This window comes from Clytia hemisphaerica, unplaced genomic scaffold (assembly GCF_902728285.1).
Source record: "Clytia hemisphaerica strain Z4C2 unplaced genomic scaffold, Clytia hemisphaerica genome assembly, whole genome shotgun sequence".
In the NCBI taxonomy this organism is placed as follows: Eukaryota; Metazoa; Cnidaria; class Hydrozoa; order Leptothecata; family Clytiidae; genus Clytia; species Clytia hemisphaerica.
Window position 1 is genome coordinate 403,278 of NW_027103829.1, and position 26,403 is coordinate 429,680.

The window sequence follows — 26,403 nt, forward strand, 5'->3', positions numbered from 1 at the left end:
CCAGGGGAGATTATTTAGTTGTGTTAAGATAATTATACAGTGGAGTCTCTATAACTCGAACGCGCATGGGGGACACAAATTTATTCGAATTAATTGATAATATGGAGCTTTCGAGTTATGGAGTAAGGTTTATAAGGCATTGTTAGCTGAAAGGACGATAAAACTTGTTCTAGTTGTTAAGATAAGGAGGTATTCGAGTTACAGAGCTTCGATTTCAAGAGACTTCACTTGTTCTTGATCACACAGGGATCACCAAAGCTATCACACACTCGCCTAGGCTTCTGCTCATCCTCTAGCAAAAAAGTTTCTTATAGGACCCTCCTTTTTTGGCCGTTTACGTTACGTACGGTTTAGATGGCGCAACGTCACCGTGTACATGACGTCATTATTGAATCGTGGGTACCATCTTGAATTTCCATTTCGTTGATGATTCGCCTCTCGCGTTTTGAAGGGAAAAGCTCGTTTTAACCTCGGGAACCAAAATGGAAAACTCAGAAAGTTCTAATCATTCAAGTAATTCTAGTCAACCTCTGTTGGTCAGCACTGTATTGTCTACAAATGTTTTGCATGCAAAAATTGGAAGTAATTCTACACCTAAAGATAAGCTAAGAAGATGCAAAAAATGTCGAAAGACATTCAAAAACCATGGCACGTATTTGAGCCATGTACGTTTTCACAAGAACAATCTGAAGCTCAAGAACAGGTATGGCTCAAAGAATAAGAGTGATGTTTTCCAACAGCAGGAGTTTCAATGCAAAACATGCAATGCAACATGCACTGGAATCCCTGCATTTCTTGATCACATGAAGAGACACTCTGACCAGCAGATGGATGTCACCTCATACATTGCAGATGATGGAAGAAATCAACTACAGAATGAAGAAGTCAACATCAGTGGTGAGACTTTATTTCTTTTCCACTAGTTTTGTAAGCTAGGCTAGGGCTTTGGATTTATCCCCACATGTAGATATTTTTCATGGCATTATAATTTGTTTTGATTAAGGATTTTTTCTAATCGTCAGTCAATGTAATGGCACCAACGACCACCCATATGATATGGCCTAAAATTTTCGAGCTCTACTCGCAGTGCTGCAAATAGGGCAATTTCAGTTGGCCGGTAATTTTTCGAGTGTAACGAGCAGGGGGTCTGGCGGAACCATCTTTGTAGTCTGTTATTACAGATTGACTTATTGAATTATTAGATTGGCTAAACACCTATTTTAATTTAAAAACTGTTCCTATTTTAATTAGAAGCGCTATTAAGTATTAATTTAAGCCTCTAATCTTTAAATTTTAAACGGACAAAATGAAAAATTGAGCTTCAGAATCGCCGGTAGAAACTACGAAATAACCGGTAATTACCCGGCATCCGCCGTTATTTGCAGCACTGACTCGGTGCAATATTGAACTTGAAAAGTCTGGAACATCTCAGGTCATGCTCGGGCATGTTCGTGGAAAGTTTTTGAATGGAAAATACAAAATTTTGTGGCCCAATCAATGTTGGGATTAAAAGAATGTTTTCAAACATGACCCAAAAATAATTCAGCTATGTTCCAAAGTAAGATTATCTCCGTTCAAAAGAATTTAAGTCGCACGCACACGTAATCAATGATTTGATTGGTAAAAAAATCTAGAGAATCTCAATGATCCTAACTAATGCTAGTTTGCAGAGTATATATATGGTAAAAATCATCAAGATCTCAGGGACAGAGTGTGCTCCATTTTCAAGGACAGAGTGTGCTCCATTTTCAAGGACAGGCAATTTTTGAATAATTTTCTAGTCTCAAGGGTTAAAATCACTGACCAGTTGGGTGTTTAAGATAAAAATGGCAAATTTTTCTTTTTTCGGCAATTGTTGCTAAAAACGGCAACTTTTTCAACGATAAATTGTTGAATCAGCAGAAAAATAAAAAAAGTAAATAATGAAAATTGCCGTTTTCTCGTCAATTATTGCTGCTTTTGAAAAGAAAAGTAGATTTTATTATTGAACACATGGTAATTTGACACCCTCGCGATAAGTAGGCCCACTGTGCCTCGTTTAGTTTTGTTTTCAACTGGTTTTTGTTGGAAATGCAGATATTAAAATCAAGTCATATGTAAACAAACTTACAACAGGGGTTTTGTAATCCTTTTCTGGCTTGTGTTTCGGCTTCGATGCAGGATCTTTTTACATATTATTTTAGACCTTTTATGTTATTGAGCAACGAAAAATTGAAAAAATCACTTTTAAAAAACCGAAAAACCTTTTTCTCAATGCAATTTTACAAACACCTCTTCAACATCTTTGCCCTTAATAAGGACATTTTCTGTCTAGAATTGGCCACATGACCACAATGTCATTGATTTGCAAAACCGGACTTCTGGGCTCCATCTCTTGTTGGGTTGAAACTATAATAAAAAAGACTATCCCTGTTTGATTTTAATGTATATATGTCATTATTTTATTTTATTTATTTAGATCAAACAATAGAACTTAGTCAGGCATTAAGTGACCAAAACGCTCAACTTTCCAATGAAGAACTGCAACAAATATCAGCCTTCCAGCAACAAAGCAATGCTCAACAAATGGTTTTCCCTCAGGGAAATGCAGGGCTCCATATCGAAATCCCATCTCATATCAAAACATTGAGCTTTAATAACAGCAATAACAGTAACTCAAATACTGCACAAATAACTCAACTCAGTAAGTTAGCCACTTTCTTTGGTTTTCTAATAATATAAATTTTGAATTTTATTACTGAGTTTTAAGATCATTCCTTTCTATATTAACTAATTAGCAGTGGTGATCACTCATTACCAACTTATTACAACTCTTGAGATAAAATTTTGATAAATTTATTTCCATATTGCAGATACGTTGATGAAGTCAATTGAATCACTCCATTCAAAGATAGATGTGGTGATCAAACATTTGAACATTCCCTTGGACGCTGAAGGGAACCCTCTACCCCCTGCCACTGAATTGCCAGCAGCCACACAAACCATTGAAGTTAATCCACAATCGAATGTCACTGATGCCAATCCATCGGAACAAAAGAACTCGCCTGGTATGTTTCAGCTCGTTGTTCGTTTTCGTTTCCCATAATACGAAGAAGTCATGAACGGTACTCAAAATTTTTCCTCTAATAAAAGATCTAAAACAGTAAAATCATATTAATTCATTTTTTCAAAGAATAGGGACCCGTTTACACGATGGTGCTTTGTCCCTTTGTCACATATAGATCCTTTCATAGATGATGTCACGAATATTGTCTGTTGTTTAGTGCATCTTTGTGTCTCCGATCATTCTATGACGAAGAAAATGGACCTCTCAATATTTTCTAAGAGTTTTCTATAATTCCTAGGCATTCGTTGTTCTTCATATTATGGTTTATGAAAATGCCTATTCTATGTTATCGTCTATTTTTTAAGCTTTTTCATTATGTTGTATGTATTTCACTGTTCTTCTATTAGACACCTCTCAGCAACATGAGCAACAAAAGACCGACCTTGATGAAGACACGGAAGGGGAAACAGCCGTTCTGTTGGAAGGCTTCCCTCCTTCTTATTCTCTCGTACAAGCAGCCAAAGAACAACAACAACAAGAGTTCTACGCTTTGACACTTTCTGGTCGTAATCCTCAACAACTTACCCAAGCTACATCAAACGATCTCAAAATGCTGAAAGGAAAAACAGGCGGATGTGGGTGTAATTTGTCATTAACTTTGCTCATCTTCAAGTGTATCTACCTTTCTAGGGGTAAAATTTCGTTGCATTTGGAGAATTTTGACAAAATATTTAAAAAGTAAATACGTTATCCGAAAAAGTAGTTATTTTTAAGGAAGTCGATTCCATTTTCTGTTCGATCTGTTGGTGCTGAGGTGAGCCTCACCACTTAATAAGATATTGCGTACAATGGCTTAGCTCTTTCTCATGTTTTCTTTTAGCAGTTGATTTCTGGGTACCCAGTACCAATCAGCATTACATTCTTGCGGAAGCGCAAACAGACGAAGATACAGACGAGCTCACTATTCCATTGGCTGATACACCTTCTACCAGCAGTTCAACCAATCACTCGCTTTCTCCACCAATTCCAGCCTCTGTTATCGAGAAAGTTTTCATTGAAAGTCGATCGCGTGCTAACTTCGCCAAGAATCTAACTTTCGCTATTTACTCCAAAGAGGAACGCTACAATCGAAACTGCACCGGTCGCGTTTTCGGGCGCGCGCAAAATAAACAACAGCTGGATCCTGAAAAATTAGCGGCGGTCAAGGAAGCCACTTTCAATAAATACCCATGTGGTCCGAACCTCGTTGACATAACATGGCGCAAAGAGTGTATCACGGCAATCGATTCTGGTCTGCGAAATGAACATCGAGCGTCTCTCAAAGGAGGTAACACTCTAGTGCACGGACAAGAGCCTGGAACGAATAATGTGTTAGCAACGGACGCGCATCACATTGAAGAACAAAACCAAGTGACTCAACAAACACATCACCAAATGGTCGCTAATTATCCGTTGGGTCAGCAACAACACACACCTCAACCACAGCAACACGTTGTTCAACAGGATACGCAACAAGCACAACAAATTGAAATTGAAAGTAAAATAGAAGGAATTCTAGCGGAATGAACCGTATTAAAATGATGAATACAAATATTGGTTGAATCGATTATTATATTCTGGATTAGATTTTGTGTTTATATTTGATTAGTAGTTGTCCTCTAGTGTTGTGCTCATCGAGTTTCAAGTCCGAAGGGCTAGAGGCGAGACTCCTGGATGGGAAATGAAACCACTTCTTTCCCATCCAGAACGCCCGCTAGTAGTTTTACACAAATGCCGGATTGAAACTATCGCTAGATTTCAAAAAATTTAGTCCTCAAAAACAAAGGTGCCCCCAGATACAATCCGTCGTCATGATTACGGCGCGTTCTATGCGCGTTTTGGATGGGAAATAAGTGGCTTCAATTTTTCTTGCCTGAGAAGGGATAAAGTTTTGCCTCTCGCCCTTCGGTCTTGAAACTCAATAGTTGTGCTTACTGTTTCAAAAAATAACGTTTCGCTAGAATTTCAATCACAGATATCTGTAAAGCCCGAAGGGCTAGATAGGCAACTTTAAGCTTTCTCCAACAAAAAAAAGTGAAGCAAAAATTTGACTTTTTAAATTTCGTGCCAATGGATAGGATCTAGCATTTTAATTGTTTTCGGAGCGCGAGATCAAAAAAAGTAGGCGGCAAACGCTGTTTCACATCTCTCAAACCGGTGAAATTGCATATTTTAGTCACGTGACTCTGGTAGGAAATCCTACCAAAACTTGGCTTCACTTTTCGATAAAAGCCGCAAATCTAGCCCTTCGGGCTTCACAGATCTGTGATTTCAATACAATGGGCTTTTCCATAGATAAATGAATATGGGGAGGTTGGAAATTTACACCCGGACATTGTGACTTTTGACACCCTGGACAGAAGGTCTAACACCCCCCCCCCCCTACCTCGAACAAGCATCATTTGAACCCCTGGAAATTCGAAATTGCTCCCAGACAGCAAAATTATCCCAAAACAGAACATGTTTAGTCCGGACAATAATATATCCTCCACCCCTATGTACGAACACTTTCTGTAAGAGCCTAATACACTAAAAATAACCTAATTTAATAAAACGGAGTCCTACAAAAACTTTTTTGTAAAATGTTGAACGATATTTAGGTTCTCAGAGTGAAGCTTATCCACCACAAAAATTAACAGACTGGTAACAGGGTGTTGTTTTTGTCATGGGCGAAATTGCAATGATTCCCGCGGGTTAAAAGATTTCCTGGTTTTTTTTTTCATATTTATTTATGTTTTTTAAGGTGATTGTAAATAGATTAGCGATTGGCATTTTCTATCGTTTGAATTAAATCTGTAGAACTGTAGGATATGAACATAGATATAAAGAGGAATAAGTTTCATTGACTTTGCAGATCCTTCTACTTCGTACCTCAATGCTTCATAAAACCCAAATATTAACATTTTATTAACCCTTCCTCTGAATTTCGAGAAGTTAACAAACTTGAATCGAGTTTTTTTCTTGCATTAGGTATCCCAAAGGCCTTTCCGTTTTCTAGTTTTAAGTAAAACAGAATCGATACAGTGTACTTCTTGCAGACATTCTGTTGAAACACATTTCTATTAGGCTTCTGCTTATCCTGAAGAGGTTCTAGGTCTGAATGTCTATTGATGCCAGCGATTCAGACTATTTTTGGACCTACCCCGGTGGGTGATGTTCTTTCGTCCATCCGTTCGTCTGTTACCAGCTTTTCTCGGGTTAGGCTCGTTATTTTTTTAGGCACAGTGATGCAAACTTGTGATTCCCAAATAGTGACGGAGCCCGATTTTCGAAAAAAAATTGGGGGCCAAAAAGTGCCTAAAAATGGGGATTTTAGGACTTTGTGTGAAATTGCTTCATTAGTTTTTTCTGATTTTATGCATAAAGATAGAGGGCAAGGTTCTATAAAAAGTGGCCGAAGCTGTTTTTTTCGTAAAAAATTTTTTGGTGGTAAAAATCGGATCTTCTTATTTGGGGAAATTCCCTTATGTCGTTTTTAGGGGAAAAGAGCATTTCTGGCGATTGGATTGATATTTTCTTCTGATTTTTTGCACTTTGATGTAAAATGGTAATATCATGAACATATAAACGACTGGACATCTATCTTTTATTGTCTCTTTGAAGCGAGCTTCGTTGCCGCCTGTATTTCAAAATTGGTATGAAAAATCCGACAATATTCCGTCATAATTTTATTTCTTTGAATTATTTAGGTAAAAGGATTGATAGAGCTTGAACATTACTCCCAATCTACAAAAAAATTACTTTCGAATTTTTTCACAAGTTTGTAATATATTTTATCAACATTTTCAACTCTAAAATGCAGAATTTCAACTGCGTGTATACTTTTGAATCCCTTTTGTCAGTTCAATAATTTTTTTTATGACTTGAAAAAAATAGCTTGCCAAAGTTTCTAAAACTATTAGACACTTTTAAGTCAAAATTTAGAAATATTAGTCGGAGTTTTGACAAGCTGACGATGATTTTGCCTCTGTTATCTTTGTTATGATATAGATAAAAGACTTGAGAAGAGTAGAACAACAGAGACTTTTGTCGAAGTTTTGACGTTGTTAGCAAGGTACTCCCAAGTGGTATATCATCAAAATCTATTGTTTCATTTTATGCTTTTAACGAGGCGGCAACGAAGCTAGCAGCCTTTTCTACAAAAAGACAAAGGAGATGGATGTCCAGTCGTTTATATGTTCATGGTAATATTAATATTTCAAATCTGATGAAGGCTTATTTTCAAAAAACATTTTTTTGAGCAAATTTAGGCCAAAATGTGCCTAAAAATGGGGTTTTGGAGTGAAATTGCTTCATCAGTTTTTTCTAATTTTTTGGACGGCTCACTACACTTTCTTACTCTCTTGCTGTTGGTCCTATTTTTATCTGAATCTCATCATCAGGTAAGTCCATTCAGCATGTTGCTTGTTTTGGTTAACCTTACCCAAAAAATGTTTAAATTTGTTATTCGATTCTTTAAAAAATTTAATAAGCTTCAATTTGCAAAAATTTGCGAATCTTGCTAATTGAAAGCAAATTTCCGAACGATAATTTTTCCTTTTGATAAAAAAGGCTTCAAAGATTGCGTCTAACAAGACTTTTTTCTATGAAGCTACATATAACAGCTAGACTAGAGTCTACTTCTGGCTGAACTTTGCTTTCTAATAATTTTTGATGACGCCGAGAGTCCAGTTTGAAGAAAAATGTTTAAAATCCAAATAAGAAAAAAGCTACTTGTTGTTGAAAAATATAATTGTGAATGAGAAACAAACATCAATAACAAATTTTGAATCCCTTATTTTCAAATAAAAACATTACTTCATTCTTTTTTACCTGGCAAAAACAACGTAAATCTGGCGGACTGTAAAGCAAAAGGATATTACCATATACGAGGGGTAAATTACTCGAAAAAATCTCGTACACTTCTTAGAAAAATCACAAAAAAAATCACGCAAAAAATCAAAAATCACAAAAAAATCACAAAAAAATCACAGAAAAATCAAAAAATCACAGAAAAAATCAAAAAATCAAAAAGAAATCACAAAAAAATCAAAAAATCAAAAAGAAATCACAAAAAAATAAAAAAAATCACAAAAAAATCACAGAAAATTCACAAAAAAAATCAAAAAATCACAAAAAAATCACAGAAAAATCAAAAAATCACAGAAAAAATCAAAAAATCACAGAAAAATAAAAAAATCACAAAAAAATCAAAAATCAAAAATCATTTCGTACGCTTTTTTCGAAGTGATTTACCCCTCGACCATATACTACCGGGCAACTTAATCGCACCATCCAGTCTATAAAAAAAGCTTACATTACAGCTGAACATTGAGTTTCAAGCTCGCAGGGCCAAGATGGGAAATGAAAACACGAAATTAGTCATGATTACGGCGCGTTCTATGCGCGTTTTGGGTTTAGCAAGCGTCTGTCTTTCCTTGGACACAGGAACGCGGGAATAGTGCTTATAATAAAGAGTTCTTATAACAAATAGAAATTGCCGCTGGAGAGTGGATTGGATTGTATTCAGTGAACATATAGAAAAATAGAGTTTTGGGTGGGAAATAAGTGACTTCAACTTCTCTTGCCTGAGAAGGGTTTTTTCACCTCGAGCCCTTCGGACTTGAAACTCGATGTTCAGCTGAAGTGACCAATGTTTCAATTCGAATTACAGAAAATTCGAATTAGCTCAGGCAAGTTACGGCCTGTGCAAAAAATTTGATAAGTCGTGACGGCCGTGACGGCCAGTTGTTCCACCCCTTTTTATAGGAAAATTTTTCGTTATTTTTACTCTTCATATTAATACCTTTCCAAAAAGTCCTGGGCCAAAAATTCTGTTTCAGCCATTTTGGGAAATTTAAAGCAAAACACTTTTTGCTGACGTCAGCAAAAATTTGAAATACTAATATCTCCTGGATTATTTATTGAAATGAGCCCAAATTTTGTACGAAGGTAGGGTGGATAAATGTCCTTCATTTCCAAAAAAAAAATTTCAAAAAATTGATGACGTCAGCAAAAATCAGCAATTTTCGTTTTTTCTAACAAAATGCTGACGTCATCAATTTTTTGGAAAATTTTTTTTTGGAAATAAAACATATTTATAAACTCTACCTTCGTACCAAATTTCAGTTCATTTGGATAAATATTCTAGGAGTTAATAGCAATTTAAATTTTTGCTGACGTCAGCAAAAAGTGTTTTTCCTTAATTTTCCCAAAATGGCTGAAACAGAATTTTTGGCCCAGGACTTTTTGGAAAGGTATTAATATGATGAACATAACCCAGTAAAAATTTCTTCCAGAAAAGGGGTGGAACAACTGGCCGTCACGAGTTTTATGATTTGTTGGATTTTTGTGTTGATTGCCATGGAAATGACGGATATTTTTGACGTAAAAACTTAAAATGCCAATAATTCCTGAAATTTTTATCCAAATGAGCGCAAATTTTGTACATAGGTAGGGTTCATGAATATCTTTTATTTCCAAAAAATAATTTTCCTATAAATTGACGACGTCAGCATTTTTTGAGGAAAAAAGAAAATTGCTGATTTTTGCTGACGTCGTCAATTTTTTGAGATATTTTTTTTTTGAAACGAGAGATATTTATAAACCCTACCTTCGTACCAAATTTGAGCTCATTTGGATAAATATTCCAATAGTTATTAGCAGTTTCAATTTTTGCTGACGTCAGCAAAAAGTGTTTTTCCTTAATTTTACCAAAATGGCTGAAACACAATTTTTGGCCCAGGACTTTTTGAAAAGGCATTAATATGACGAGTGAGAAAAACCAAAAAAATTTCCCGAAAAGGGGGTGGAACAACTGGCCGTCACGCATTATTTGATTCGTTAATTTTTGCACAGGCCGTAACTTGCCTGAGAGGGAGAGTTGGCTGTACTCAAATTGATTAAAATGGTAGGATCAGCGTGACAAGTGTGAGATTTGCCGCTTTCTTGTTACAGAACGATTCCCTAAAAAAATGTATAAAAGGCATAGTGATAAATGGTGTTACAACCCGAGCCATAAAAGAACATGAACACAAAACTACTAACGCAGATCATGCTTGTTTTTCAAAGTTCACTAGATTCGTTAAATTGAATTCATTTTCAAGGTCCCATAGACACCTCTCTGTTTTACTTTATAAAAGCTCTTGGGTGTTTTTTTGCTAAAAGTTACTCATGCCCAAACATTGTCACCCGAGAATTTGTTACCAGGATGAATAAGAGTCAAAAGCAGACCCTAGAAAATTCGAAACAAAATATCTAATGTTTCACATATTTTTTTTAATTTGTAAAATTGGAAACTTCAACTTTAAAATAAATTCAATTTCAATAAAAAAGCTCGCGTATTTACATAAATTTACCGACGGTCACAGTTATACAAAAATGTAAAATAAATTAAAATCACTCAAGTATCTCTACATAAATTTGTATACGTTAGATAAAAAATAGATCTGGTCTTCCAAATCCAGTTTCTCATCTGGTCTGTAGAATACACGATGTTGGTTACACCCACGTTAGCATGCCGGTTGTATCGAACTGAAAAATAAAAGAGAAAAATAATTTAAAAAAAGATTTCACACCAATATATGATAATGCAAGCTAAAGGTTGTTAGAATTCATATTTGGAAAAAACAACCTTCTTATAGAATTATCGAGGTTTTTCCCTCTAAGTTTCCCTCTTTATTTATAAAAAACCAATGGATTTCATTTCAAAATTTTAGCTGGTCGATATCAAGGTTAGGTTAGGTCGAAATTGCCCAAGATTGATCTAAACATGCTTCTCGAAGTAAATCAAGCCGTCCATCGCGAGATGCGCGGGTGTCTTAACTAAGAGAAGTTTAAAGGTGGATACCACTGGCCGTTTAACGTAGAAAATTTCATGAAAAATCGAAATCTTATTCCAAATATGCTAACAAAATATAAAGGACATTCCTACAACTGCCGAAGAGCTTTTAGTTTTTAATGGATTAAATTTGGTCGCGTCTTTTTGAGAACCAGTCGTTGAAAGAATTAATACCACGAATAATCCTTTCGATTTGACAAATTAAATTTTACGCTATTTCATCATCAATTACGCAATCTTGCAGTTAAAGAAGATCTAATGAAGAGCTTCTAAAACCTAATGACCTAATCAAAAATTTTCCTACTCCCATGACTACATAAACCTGGCCTGCTGGCTGCCTGGCAATTAAGCCATATGTCCTATTATATCACGTGAAAATCTGTTTTTTAATTTTCTACCTGACGTAAAAAATGTTGCGGTTTGATTCCAATATATAACTTTTAGAAACCAAAAATTACGCAAAGTAAAAAAAAATCAGGCATTCTTCACTTACAGCATACAATTATGTTGATAATCAAGACTTAAAAAAGCGAAATCCTACTCTGAAATGACCCAGACAAGTCCATACACGTTTTTTTATTAGAACAAACTATATAAGTACAAAAGGCTTTGATAGCCAGAATGTTAAGAATAATTTAAGAAGATTTTGAGGCTTCACGGACTCTAAAACATCTAATTTCTTAAGAAAATGGACAAAAACACTAACAAAATGGGGAAAATAAGAACATCTAAAAAACATTTTTAGGCTTAAAACTCAAAAATTTAAGAACATCCGAAGGCTTCAACAATTTTGAAAGTTCTTATAAAAAAAATCGTGCATCTTTTATTAACACCGAGGCATTTTTAAGAAACGCTAAATTTAATACACTTTAAAAAGTGTATGAACTAGACAAAGTTACAATGAGCAGAATTTTCTTCTAAAAAATTAAACACGACGAGATATCTTTCTGAACAAGGAACATCTCAAAGTATAATGAGAAGTGATTTAAGACAGTAGGAAAAGTTGGCTAGGAGTATTCACCAAGTGATTAAAACAGACTAATTAAGGATAGACGGTCTGTTGGCCTTGTTGTGAAGTTTTGGAGAGTGAAATATCCGGGTTACTCGTATGATCTATTGATAGGGCTAGAACAAATTTGGACTTTAGACGTAACACAGCACACATACAAATTCCTAAAGTGTTTGATATTTTTTGAATAGGGGAAAATCGTTATAGCTCTTAAGAGTTAATTGCTGAAATAAATAGTTTGAACGATTACTAACTATAGTAATTAAACGATCTGTTGTATTGTTTTTTAATTGTTTGTTTCCATGCTAACTCACTCTGTTAGTAGTGTGGTCTCAGTGAATGGCTTCTAGTTCAAAAAAATCGCGGTCATTTTGGTATTTAGAAATGATAAATTGAGGACCAGAAAGCAATTAAGCTGTATTGCGGAAGGATGTACAAATACAATTTTATCAATACGTCCTGACAAAAGATATCTTTTTTTAGAAATTTTCTATTGACGTTGGGTTACTCAATAATTAAGCGGTTTTAATGTGTACAGTCCGATTCTGCAATGATTCTGCAATGAAAACAGCGAATATTGCTACAATGGAAATTTATCCCGATAAAGAAGATAGAAAACTCTAACACAAAAATCTTCGGAAGGTTTATAAAGTTCGAGCCATTTTCTAAAGCGTAAAGACAGAAAGGACACCCTTTTGTAAATACGAAATATCACCATACATGAATTTTAAGCAGCCTACCTTTTTACTGTCTCCAATTTTCTTCAGATGGTCTTTCTGCTCGTCAAGGATGACGTAATCTTCTTCCATAGAGTTCGTGGTTGTTCGTTTGTTAAACTGTCGGTCTACCGATTGCGTACTTCCGTTTAACGGTACTTTACCACCATCCCGGTCGAAAAAAGTCGGTAATTCAATTTTCCGTCCCGGAAGGGGACTTTGTTCGATAGTTCTGTTTTGATCAAATTCGTCTGTATTGAGGTTTCCACCGTTCGCTCGTTTCTTGAGGCTGCTTCGTTTCAAGCTACCGCGTTTCGAGGTCTGTTGACCGCATGTGTTTAACTGTCGATGTTTATCATTTTCAATCGAGACTACAGTCGTGTTTAGAGTCGATTTTGAAGATTCGTTGTATGGGGTGGTTTTTTCATCAATAACGGGCGGTTGGGGTGAATAACGTAAAGCTTTAGGAGAAAGGGCGCTTACGGATGCATCATCCAGACTGAAACTTTGTTTGTAGCCTGAGTCCGTAGATGTGGAACGTACAGAAAGACTACTATTCTTACGCCACAAAGTTTTCGCTAACAAACCGGCTAAACCTTTCTTTGCAGACGGTTTCGTTTTAGAATCAACACTAGATTCGACACTCGATTCGATATGGATCTCCATACTTGGCTGTTCGTTTTGCGGAGCGCTAGATTCTGCTGGTTTTTCGTCCGAAGTTATGATAACTTGTTTAGGGTTACGATGGCAAATCCGTATGGACGAAGTGTGTTCCTTTTCTCTCACTGATTTATCAAAAACATCGTCATACGTCGGCGGTGGTTTACAATCATCAACAAGCGGACTTTTTTCCGCCGGTACGTCCGTATCTCGGTCTTCAAAACTCGGGCTAAACGAATAGCGGACACCTTTACTTGAAGTCCTTGAAATAGGTAATTTATCTTTACTACTCGTGCTACCATTTTTAACATAACCTCTTGAATCTAACAAAGACTCCCCGTCGGCTGTCCCACACTGTCAATCGAGTCCCGGCGTCCATCGATTTCCGGGATTCCGGTTTTGGAAGTTGGATTCAAAACACGAGGAACCTCGCCGACAAGTGTCCGGTATAACCCGGTCGAGGAATTAACTAATGTTTTTCTCAGATATTGAAAAGTCGGAACGGAATTTAGGTCTTGGATGGTCAGTGTATAAAACAACGCTATCTTTACCTTGGATGCCTGTGTTAAGTGCAATGTAACTATAGTTCACTTCATCTCCGGTCAATAATTTACCTTTCATTTCGATCGTCTTAACGTCTTCACTCGTGATCGAATCTCCCGAATCCATACTCATATTCGCCACTCCTGAACGCCGTTTACGCGCACAGTCGCTCGGATGTAAAAGCGTTCGCTTCGGCTTGGAAGACGGCGAAATGGGTCCGGAACGCGAACGACTCATTCCTGTTACCGAACGCCAGAAACCGGCGTCTTTGGCTATTGTTGAACCATCGGAAGCAGTACTAGAACGTCTTGATAAATATTCGTTAGCTGAGGAACTTCTCCTAGGAGAGTCTTCACAACTCCTATCCGAATCAGCAGAACCGTCAGTATTGTCATAATCCGATTTACGGGCAGCCATGGGTACAAAAGTCGATGCAAACATGTTTGAGTTCTCTTGTGCTAATCTGCCCGTGAGAGCACTTCCACCGCGCGTTAAAGAGTTTGTGATTCTTGTCTGTGCATCATTATATTGCATCAACACCATTTGTGATAAGAAAGGGTTAAAAGCACCGGCACCGATCGTAGTATCCATGGCAGCATAAAGTGCTGATTCGGATGCAGGGTGTTTTTGAAAAGAATGTAAAACATCTAAATCTATATTCTCAGTACTGTCATTACTCAAAGGTGTGAGAAAAGACGACGATTTCTTGTGGATACGTTCGTGTTGGTTACTGATTAAAGACGAGAACGAATGTCGTTTTCGGCGCATGGAACCACTAGGAGAATCGTTGACTTGAAGGTTGGGTGTTGATTTATGTTTGAGATTGAGACTTTCTGTACTACTATCATCACTGTTTTCGTTGAGGTTATGATTCAAATTTCTCAGCGATTCTGTAGAGAAAGAGAGGTAAAAAACAGTATTTAAAATGCACCTATTACCTATGATACGGTATATTTTATAAACAGCCATGATCGAATCAAATAACTGTTGTAATATAAAGCGTAACCACTTCAAAGCAATATCAGTAGGTTGTTATTCACAAAAAGAAAGAAAACATAAACCTAGATTTTGAGATGTTAAAGAGCAAGATAACGTCAAAAGGTACCTAAATAAATATTCATCCCTACCTTTCAACAGAGGATGCAATGTAAATTTCCTTCGAAAATCTTGCGCTTTTTCCGCATCTCCAGCTGCTATCATGGATGCCGTCTCTGCCTCCTCGGCAAGTTTCCTTGCTGCTAGCCCACGAGTGATAGCTAGCCTAGTTTTCTTGCTCGCTTTCTCTGCAGCTTCAATCGCATCGAGGACGGAGCGCTTGATCTTCTTTTTGACCATTGGTAATTTAATGTTGTTTCGGCGCGTCATCAATATCAGAGTATCGTTATACCATTTGCCGCCACTTTTCTCACCAAGGTGATCAATAAACAAGCCGTAACCATGACGATGGTTGTCTTTCCATTGACCAATGAACTTGGAGCCATCTTCGTAGAAACAGATACCAGGGCCGTGTCTCATGTCTCCTTCCCAGGCTCCTTTGTAAAGTTCGTTACGGTGTTCGTCGATACTGTCCATGAGTTCAGGTTTCTTGAAGTTGTTGATCATCATTTGAAACACACTGACCCGTTGTCTAAAGAAAGAGGGGAGAATAATGTTAGTTGAAAGAGTTCGCAATGTTCGGAAGTGAGCAACTGTTAATAATGAAATTTGAACAGGATCTGGAAGAGACTTTCAAAGAACTTTATCAAAGCTGAAAGGCTTTTACGGGTGAAATTCTAAGCTGAGCCCATAGTGAACAGCTACCATTTTCTTTACGGTAAGAGGTTAGTAGTAAAATGTCTACAACGAACATAGATTACCTCTCAGGTGAAGAAAAGTCAAATGTACGGTCAAAAAAGATCAATAATGTCTAAAAGACGATCATGATAAATCAATACTGGTGATTGAATTTGAACTGAGAATGAATTTATTTACATCGATTTGAATTCTCTCATCTTTCCTATGAAAAAGTCTATCAGCACAGAATAATTCGACATTAATTACCATTTTTCCTAAGATAGCAGTTTGTAAGGTGGAAAGCCTTCTTTCTCAAACTTTTCCAGGAAGGCTTGAGAGACTGATGTGTGAAATTGTATTTCGTTTACAAGATGTTGAATTGAAAAAATATTTCGCAAAGAAATCAATCTATATTCTTCGAATTTGAAAGCCGTCACAGATGCTACTGTCATCATGATGAGAAATTGTTGCAATATACATTTTTAAAAAGAGCCGAGAAAAAAAAATACGGATTTCCTATATACGGAATAAGGCAAACGCGTCCGAAATTCCAGGGAAATGTAATTCATCTATGAATGTATTTAAACAGATTGACAGTGTGAACATCACATGAGCTGAAGCAAGGAGACAGAAGGAGGACAGTAATCTGATTAAATGGAAAGAAACAAAAGGTTTGAGCTCTTCCAGCTCCTTCGTTAGTTATTTTTAAAAATGATTCTCTCTCTTGAAAAAATATTACAAAACCAACTCAGCGAATAGATAAGATAAAAAGTATTAAAACAACGATTGGAGACACTGAGAAATATTTTCATCTTTGGATTGTTTTTGCTGAGTCATGAAATTGAATCCTATCAACAAGAATTTATAACAGGTTAAAAGTCGAACACTCAAAAATGCTGTTCCTAAAGCTTGTCCCTAGAGTAAACTAGTAGACTATAGTAGTAGATTATAATTCATATACCTAACCTAATAGAAGTTTTCACGGGCCTAATTCGCATACTCCTTTTAAAAATTGTAATTCACATTTTATTCCGAATAAACTAGTTTGGTTCGGCCATATAATATCAAGGAACTCTAAGCCTTAAATATTTGGTGAGTTAGATCGGATCATCTTAAGAGCATGCGAGGCTGACAATTTCAGAGTAATATAGTTAAAACAGCCGAGCAAAATTCACTAAGGGGGTTTATCTAAAGAATCCTTCATTTATTAAAATAAACAAAAAGGACGACAAATTTCATAAAGAACGACATATGTCGCCATCCTCAATCCCGATTGAAAGTGACTGTACCACCCCTACGAATTCATTCCTCTTTGATTATCACGGGAATTCACTACATATAGATTAAAGAACGACAAATTACGCATGCGTGTTACAATGCAGGATTCTTTAGAGAAACAGACTGACTGTTCCTTAAAATCAAGTTATGAGGAGAGTTCTTTAAAATTGACAGTAATTAGAACCAATGTAACACGGTGACAGATAAGGGCGAGGTTGGTTTTCATTTTATAACGCAGAGAAAGAGGATACGCTCAAGACTGAACGACCACCAGAGTGATGATTTCCTGTTTTCCATGTACTAGCTCTGCCTAGTGTGTATTTATAAAATGTCTACATCATAAGGGAAACAACATTGTACTTCTTAATGTCTACAGAAACATCCTCTTTGACAAATCACGTTTATGACAAAACTTTAGATTTCTAGCATTGCTTCGAACACGTGTAAAAGTAACATGCCAATATATCGCACTGGATTGGATACCTCTTTTAAGTAAAAACGGGTTTAACTGATAGAAGAAGCATTTGTATAAGAAAACTTGATATACAACGCAGAGGAGTTTAAAAAAGCAAATGAATTAATTTCAATACGGCGGTGAAGAAGGTTATCTGTTACTAACCGTGGAAAGCCACAAGAACGTTCGGTTTTAATAACAATTTTACAAACTATTAATTTTGAAAGGTCATTATGACAAAAGACAAACGTTTTTTAGCATACCAGACATATCTTTACATTCTAAAAGCTTTGCACTTTTTCCATTAATAAAGGCTTAAATTTAATATTTTTACCAACATGGGAGGAGAAACTTGATAACTTTGTTTTTAAAACTGTCAAAGGTATTTAGAACTCTTCTCTATGGAGTGCTTTTAAAGTAGATAATGTATCATCCAGGCACATAGAATTCATAAAGAGATTTGCTTGGGTTTTTATGAGTGGTTTTCAGACCATTTGAGGTTCATTTCCCTCATAATAAAAAGTATCCCGTTATTTTTTCTAGTGTTCAGAGAAAGAAATATTTTGAGGGATGAAGCTGTGTATTAGGAATAATATTTGGAAAAGGAGAGGCGAGTTAAAAACCACTACAAAACGTATAAAAAACCCAGGAATATTGTCAACGATAACAGCAGATGAGAGAAAGATTATGTAAAAAAGAAAGGAGCAAGAGACCAAAGGAGAGATTCTTTTTGAAAAAACCCAAAGGGCAAAAAAAATAGAAGTCTCTCTAACATCAGAAAAGAGGAGAAAATTCTCTAAAAGTATAAGAAGCTATCTAGATTAAAAAGTAGATGAAAAAGCAAAAAACCGTTATTTTTGTAATAACTCTATTAGCATGAGAGTGTTAAGATTTTTTTTTAATTTTGACAAGATATTAACATGTTTCTTCACACAACTAGTTTTCTTGTGGCCAAACACTTAAGAACGCTTAGAATACAAAAAAACAATTACCAGAGATAGAAAAGGGGGGTTTAAAAAGATGACACAGTTACTACTTGACAAGATCTCCTTAAAAGATCTCTCATAAATCATAGAATCATAGAGAGGAAAAAAAGATGAGGTTGAAAATCTTTTTGACAAACATAGGATTTATTCTCTGTTTTCCTCACGAGATCTTTAGAGACACGGAGAGAAAAACAAAGTAGAATCAGTACATTAATAGAGCTCCGAACTAACCTTGGCTTTGCAGGGATTTGAACATCTGTAATATCATTTTCCAATTTCCCTGTCACAATATCCAAAGTAGATTGGTGATTTAATGTTGGTGACGAGAGAGTTTTTGTCACTACAGCCGGTCTTTCAATTTCAAATTCTGAAGAGCCTGATATTGTTGCTCCTCTGCTACTCCGAGGGCTGATATTATTTGATAACATTTGTCGGATAGATACAGCGCCATCTTGAAGTTTATCCAGATCAGCCCAACCACGAATACCATAGCCATGACGAAAACCTTCTTTCCATTGACCAGCAAAGAATCCTTTAAAAGTTTAAAAAAATACCAATAACCTTTGAGTCTTTCCTGTTTCTTTGACAAGATCTCAAGACTTCAAACTTCTGCAGAAAGGGAAAGGATCTAGGTGTTTGCTCTCAGAGGGGGGTCGTACTAGAATCCCTTAGGACTCTTTATAAAAAAATCAAAAACATAAATTCCACCATCTACATAAATCTACCAATTAAAAGCTCAGAGAATTGATCACATTGTAAATGCTTTCTAAGCCTTTGAAGATGGGATAAACCAAACAAATTCAATTAATTTATTGTCATGAAAAATGAGAACATGTATTAAGAGCTTCATTAATTCAATAAAATTCCCTCCCTAATACAAGCAGCGATGAAAAAATGACATTTAAATAAAGGCTATCATGCAATAGAAAGCTTTTTGTTTACAAAACATCAGGGCTTAGCGTTTTAAGCTTTTGAGCCTCTCATTATCTCATTTTAATAAAGAAATCCTGCCATGAATGTCTAGTTGAAAATAATAGAAGGCTAAAGAGCAAACTAACATTAATAAGCTCAAACATTTTTCCAGCATGATGAATAAATTGTCAACTGTCAGAATATAATAGCACTGTTAGGGAAAAATAACTTTCTTTAAATAGGATGTAGCTTAGACTATATAAATTCAAAAGGCCCTATGGGATATATTTTAAAAAGACAAATTCAAAAGTACTTAATATTGTGATTTTTCACCAGTTTCTTTAAAAAAAGACACTCAAAATATTAGGGATTGTTTTAATAAACAATGGTCAGGGTTTTTTCTGTGAGGAAAAATAAATTCAAACAAATATTTAAGTATATTTATCAAAGACATTTTCAAGATACCTCTATTCAAAACAATTCACATGACTAGACACATTTTTTTGTAAAACAAAATATCAAAGTTAGATAGATTCTAGATTAACTCTGTGATGTTAAATATGTTATGTAATTGAAAACATTTTCTTTTTAATTTACCCTGTGCCTTTCTGTGGACTGAATTCCTAAAGTTTTTGTTAATGATAAAAAATATGAGACTTTAACTTTAACTTTAACCAATGGCCAGATATTAGAATTATAGAAACATTGAAACAAATTCATCACATTTTTGACATCTTTTTATCTTTTATGATTGACCTCAGTGGTAACAAAGAAACAGTTACACAAAGTCTCCTCATTTAATATGGAAATTTCATTTAATATGTTATTACATTATGAAAACAGTAAAAAAGTAAAAACTCTTTTTGAGATGCTTATTGTTTTTGATGTATCACTTTCTATTTCTAATAGAAATGACAGAGGATCTAAGTGACATGAAATTTGATATGCAGAAGGAAGTTAAGAGTACAAGAAGCAACACACAAAGAATAACATTGTTGCTTTGAAAATAAATTTAACACTGGACAATCTGATAATACTGTATGTTGTACATGTACAAAGTCTAATGTTTATTTTTCAATCAATTTATTTTAACCTTTATGTATGAAAGTTCACAATATTTTGCAATGGCCAAAAAAAGAAAAAAATGTTCTGAAGAATTGATCTTTACTGACCTTTTACTACAAAACATATCATATTTAAGCTTTAACACGACTTATCACAACAAAGGTCTTGAGTGAATATTGATTGGTATGAGATTCACCATAATTTACTAAGCTCATGCACTCCTTTCCTTTACTACCGTCATTTCATAGCCTCTGAGACTAAGGAGCAGACTCTTCTCGTCTGAGAGCTGTAAATTATGCTAGCTGGATAGAATAGAATACAAGTCCAATGTAATCTAGGCAGGAAGTTAGAACATGACTTTCTGATATACTGTATATATAATAAGTAAGGACCAGAGAATGTTGCAGTTTAGAGGCTAGGAAAGTATATGACCCCAATTGATCATAGTAGATTATACTAGTATCGTATGTTTGATATAATAAAACGTAGAAGTTTATCTCTTTTCAGAGAAAAAATTATATACCTCCTTCTTTGTAGATCTCTACACCATGTCCATCTTGTAAACCATTTCGCCAAGTTCCTTCAAAACAAGGTCGTTTATTCTTGCCAGTTAGAATGATTCCACTTCCGTGCTTCAATCCACACATCCATTCTCCGCTATATTCCAAACTACAAAAATACTCTTTTCCAAAGCCTTGTCTTTGGCCTTCCTTCCATTGTCCTTTATATTTAGTACCATTGGGCCATGTATAAACACCAGAAACTTCTATTCCGCTTTCCCATAGTCCCTCAAATTTTCCCAAACTCTCAGGTCCAGTACACACGCCATAACCAGAAGCTTCGCCATCTTTCCATTCCCCACAATAATAGCCACCATCATCAAACTCAAAGGTTCCTCCGCTCATTCCCTATCTAGTCTATAAATAAAAGAAAAATTACCAGAGTTGTCTATTTGTTACAGTGATCTAAAAGTAATCATCACACACAAGTCTGCAAGCAAAAACTTTTTATATATATGATGGATCATAGTCAAATTATAGCTAGAACTGGAAAGATATCTTCAGTTTGGGCTAATGTTAGTGAGCATTTGTGGGTGTCAGGATCATTTTCCAACACAGCTCGCCATTCAACGAAAAGAAATTAAAAAGAAAATAAAAAGACTTCCAATCCTCAAACACCAAACCACTGACGAGCAAAAAATGGAAAATAAATAGAGTAGATTTGATTTTTGATCGACGTGAATTTATAGGTGGTTTTGGACAATGACTTTGTTTTTCAATCGTGTTTTCAAAATTTCGACACAGCAGCCAAAGAAGAAAGCGATCAAATTACAGACCAGATTGTTGACATTTTTTATCATCAACTTTTTAAAGCAGGTTGTTTGTTTAAATTCTGTGAGATTTTTTTTATATTGTTTATTGATTTTTGACTTTTGGATTTTCCTTTGATCATTCATGGGATACTGGCCCGGGGGAGGATACTTACCTTGACGGTCAACGGTGATGTGCCGCCGCGGATGTGGGCCGCTGTAAAAAACTGGACCCTGTCAGCAGATATGAATGTTTGGTAAAGTTCATGGTAAATTTGATAGGCTGGCCTGAAAAAACTAGTGTTAAAATACCCGGGAGAATTTTAAGAGAGGTGAAACTAGTTTTTATAAAATAAAAAAACTTCGTTCACTTATCATCTAGGTAATTGCTAATGATGTATTATAGTAGGTATGGACCTTTTCATTCTACTATATCAAAAGCAATGAATTTATAAAAACTAGTATCCAGATAATAATAGACAACTATACGATGAGGGGGCGTCTGGTACATCGGTGTTGGCCTGTTTTTAGATTGGTTCATCGGTATTAAGGGCTCAGCCTCGTCCCCGTGTATCCCAGGCTTTATTTACGTTACTGAATGACGCCAGAGAATACCCTGGTGTTGGCTGATGCTAGTTCCCCCTCTGAGAGGGGGAACTTCTCAAAACAATACGTCATGAAATATTCTGACGTTACAAAGTTACACTGCAATGCAACGACCTCAAAAAAGAAGAACGAATGAAATCTGACGTTTTGTTTTTGAATTACGTAATCTTTCGCGTTCGAAAACCAGCCAATGCCAGGGTATTATCTAGCGCTATCAGTAAGAATCAAAAAGCTGATAATACGCAGGGATCGAGGTTGTTAAGGGCTCTGACCATAGTCGAAAAATTGATTTAAGTATTTGAACATAAAAGTTATGTTTTAGGTTCTTTAACACTTTTGACAAAGAATTGCCTTTATAAATTGCTTTTTAATCAAATCCCTTAAGAGTAGTAATTAAGAATTTAATTGCAAAAATGACGTTATGAACTTCAAAATGACGTTAATAATATGTTGCATCACCTTCTTCTATAAAAAGTGCTAAGTTTTAATGGGTAATTAACCTTTTTGTTTCGAAGTTTTTTCAAACTGTCCGCAAAGAATTGAACTGTTTTAAATTTTTCGGAAAATTTTCTAAATTAATGCATCAAAAGTTATGTCTGTTTTTCTATGAAAAATTGGGATGGAAAATTGGCCAAAATAAGCACTATTTTCAAGATTTTGAAGCAATAAATAAGCTTATAGAAGAATTTTCCGTTCGATAAAAGATACACCATCTATACATACTATCGCAAAAAAATTTTCAAAATGTTTTTTCTTCGCCGAAATTAAGCTCTTCAAAGTTGAAATACTCTTCTTCGCGAAAGTCTTCATTTTCTTTTTCATCAAATTTTTTCATTGCGATTCTTAAATTTTCAGACTCACGGTTAATTGGCCTAACAGAAGATGTATAACATGCCACAGTTTTGTGTGCTACATTAAGTAGAACTTTATATTTTGTAAGTGGCAAATATTAAAAATTCATTATGGCCAGAGCCCCTAAGGAAAAAAATAAATGAGTAATTGGAGTAATGTCAGAATGTCGTACTAAAAACTCTATTCTCAAAAAATCTGACTTAAAAATTCTCTGAATTTTCTGAGCGCTGAATTGTTTTTTGACTCAGTTAAATAATAATTTGATTTTTAAGAAATTAACCAAAGTCAACCCCGAATTAAAACAACATTATGCAAGAAAACACAAAGGATACAAACTAAATTTCCCCTCACATTAATGATCATAAGCGCAAACTGTATGTGAATGGAGAGAGTTTAAAGCAATTTAAGGTATTCTTTAGCAAAATGCCACCATTCATGGAAGATGGAAGTAAGTCTTTTATCATCGACCACCATTTACATAAAAATATCAATCTAAAAAAACCTAAACACATCACAATTTGTTTTACCAGCAATTCGAATTTCGATCCACGCAATGATATGCTTACACTCTAAAGTCTAAAACGATCGAAATGATTTCGTTCAGTATTCATACATACCAAAAAATATTACCAATAGATCTCTCTCAGGGGAATGCCTCAGAAGAATTTCAAAAATATGCAACGGAGAGACTTGCCTTTAAAAGACTCGCTTTCCTATAAGGGAAATAACGCACTCCACCTTAGAGATTAGTGCTAGGTTAATCCAATTTTTATAAAGACAAATAATCGATACATAATAACAAAAAAAGATTAAAAGATACTATCCCCCTGATACTAGTATTAATCCATATAAAGTATGCTTCTGAAACTAAAACGGGGGTAAGTACGTCAACATTGGATAAAGAATTCCTTCAACATTTTCCATAAAAGTCTTTCCTTTTCAAGCCAAAGACGAAAGTTAAGTTATACGAAAGATTTTCACACTCGTTTCGCTCCCGTACTTTTCTATCCAACCTTCTCCTTCGAACGTTAGCTTATAAATGTAAATCCAGGTAAATCCATAATACGATGATATAACTCCAAAAAAAGCCTGCTCGTCGTGACACTGTTCGATATTTGCTGTAATGAGGCCCCCCCAGCCGACCCAAATTTCACGCATTCACGCAAAATTTTTTCGCAATTCACGCATTCACGCAAGTTTTTCTCGAAATTCACGCAAACCCGATTTTTGGGGAAATCGGGGAAATTTTCGGAAAAATCGGGGGAAATGTCAAAAATAGAGGTCTTGCACATTTCGCTAAATTACGTAATTTACGTAATTTCCGCCATTATGGAGTAAAACGTTCGATTTGCAAAAAAAAGTATGACAAGGCTGTACTCGAGATATTATTCGACCGGATCTGGTCATGCACTTGAGAAAAACTTAACTCAGTAGTGATTTTTTCCATGTAGACCTGACTATAAAACACCGTGTTTGGTAGCGTCATAAGAAGCCCCCAAATAGAAAGCGTTACGTAATTTTTCAACTTTAATTACGCAAAATATTTGATTCTTCTAACTTGTCACGATCGTTTAGAAAAGGTGAAGCTTCTGCAGTTAACGGATCGCGATAGTAAGTGAAAAGATATGCGCCGCAGGCGAATTTTTGTACAAAAAATAGCTTAAACATTATCAAAAATAGGTCAAACAAACTCGAGTATGACACCATGATGCTTAGCTCAGGGGTAAGGAGGCGCAAACATGGTTTACACAGAGAGGAAATTTTTGCATTTCTATCACTCGCGTTTGGCTAAAAATGCTCTCTTCAACACCATTGAAAAAGAATGTAGTCTAAATTCGTTAGAGGCAAGGTACGATCGCTTGATAGCTTGTAAAGTGAGGTAAAAGAATGAACATTTGTTGCGAGCGAAGCGATCAAAAAAATTTAAAAAGAAAGGTTTTAATCAGGGCTCGCGAATTAATTTCCTAACGTGGAGGGGCCGAAAACATAGTGACTAAGGAGGCGCAGCCATGTTTTGCGCCGACAGGAGAAAATTTCTATTTTAACCCTCTGATGTGCTTAAATACGACTCCATTTCAGACTAATTTTGCCAAGAAATCAGGTTATCGAAAATCTACATCATGGGTAAAAATTTCTTTATAATAAGTTTCTTTTTATTTGCAAAAACGTGGTGAAGTCATGGCCGCCTCCTGCCCCCAGTGGCTCTGGCCCTGGCTGGCCCTGGTCCTGGCCCTGGATCACTCGTCATGCATAACCATGGTTTTATCTTAAACAAACACTTTCAAGAGGGCAAATTAGAGTTACTTAAGATTCGAGGGCCAATACATGTTTGGCCCGAGCGAAAAAATCTGGAAATTTAAGGTGTCTAGATTGCTAGAAAGCGCATCTAAATCATGAATCGTTTTATAAAATAGAGAATTTGAAAGTTGCTGATTTTTTTGTGCACCTTCACCTGCCATCCCTTGAATTTGGGATAGGTGCGCACCTTGGGGTTTTCTACAAACTGTGAAAAGGAAAAAATTCACGCGTTCACGCAAAAAACAGGGCAGATTCACGCATTCACGCAATAGAAATATGGATTTTCACGTTCACGCAAGTTTTTTCAATTCACGCATTCACGCAATTTTTTTTCGATTTTCACGCATTCACGCAACCAAAAAAGCCCATTCACGCATTCACACAAACCGCTGGGGGGGCCCCTGTAATGTTATATAAAACAAATAATACTTTTACGGACCTACCTGGTTATGTATTTAACACATATATATAAACTATAATAAATAAATTAAACCATTATTCAGAACACAAATAGTGACGATATATTAAAATTAGTTGTTTGTTTCTTTTAAAAAAACGTTTAGAAACCAAAAGTTCATGCTCTTGAAATATTCTTTCATGATATTCCTGACTTTGTGAGCAAAAAAAAACTCATCAAAAAATTGACTAACTTGGCTAAGAACATTGATGTATGCTTATTAATATAGATTCTTATAGATAAAGATGCGTTTTTTGAGCTGAAAAACTATTTTTTACACAAATCTGCTTGAAAAATCAGAAAAAAAACAATGATCCAATATTTCATTAAGTCCAAAACACCCTTTTTTTAGCCGTTTTTTAACCAAAATTTGCCCAAAAACATTTTTTTCGAAAATCGGGCTCCGTCACATTCAAGGGTTTATAGTTACACATCTTTGTGGAAAAATCAGAAAAAACTAACGATCTCGAGAAAAGTTGGTAACGAACGAACGGACGGACGGACGAACGGACAGAGGTTAATTTATAGGACCTCCACCGGGGTAGGTCCAAAAACTTGATACTTAAAATCTTCTACTCTAA

The 26,403-nt window shown here is 35.5% G+C and overlaps 2 protein-coding genes across 3 annotated transcripts; one reads left to right on the top strand and one right to left on the bottom strand.

Moving 5' to 3' along the window:
- Positions 1-427: 427 nt before the first annotated feature.
- LOC136806786 (uncharacterized) lies at positions 428-4,702 on the top strand. 2 transcript variants are annotated; one of them, XM_067063364.1, is made up of 5 exons: positions 428-897; positions 2,459-2,683; positions 2,853-3,047; positions 3,454-3,681; positions 3,927-4,702. In XM_067063364.1, exons 1-5 carry the CDS (start codon positions 483-485, stop codon positions 4,610-4,612), a joined length of 1,749 nt encoding a protein of 582 aa, XP_066919465.1. In that variant the 5' UTR covers positions 428-482; the 3' UTR covers positions 4,613-4,702. The 2 variants fall into 2 exon arrangements, with proteins under 2 accessions (XP_066919465.1, XP_066919466.1); XM_067063365.1 differs by having other exon boundaries at positions 3,930-4,702.
- Positions 4,703-10,322: 5,620 nt separating this feature from the next.
- On the bottom strand, positions 10,323-21,231 carry LOC136806788 (junctophilin-1-like). The gene is made up of 5 exons (XM_067063366.1): positions 20,824-21,231; positions 18,555-18,855; positions 14,960-15,459; positions 12,654-14,722; positions 10,323-10,597 (listed from the first exon to the last, which is right to left on the bottom strand). Exons 1-4 carry the CDS (start codon positions 21,203-21,205, stop codon positions 13,755-13,757), a joined length of 2,151 nt encoding a protein of 716 aa, XP_066919467.1. The 5' UTR covers positions 21,206-21,231; the 3' UTR covers positions 10,323-10,597; positions 12,654-13,754.
- Positions 21,232-26,403: the final 5,172 nt, after the last annotated feature.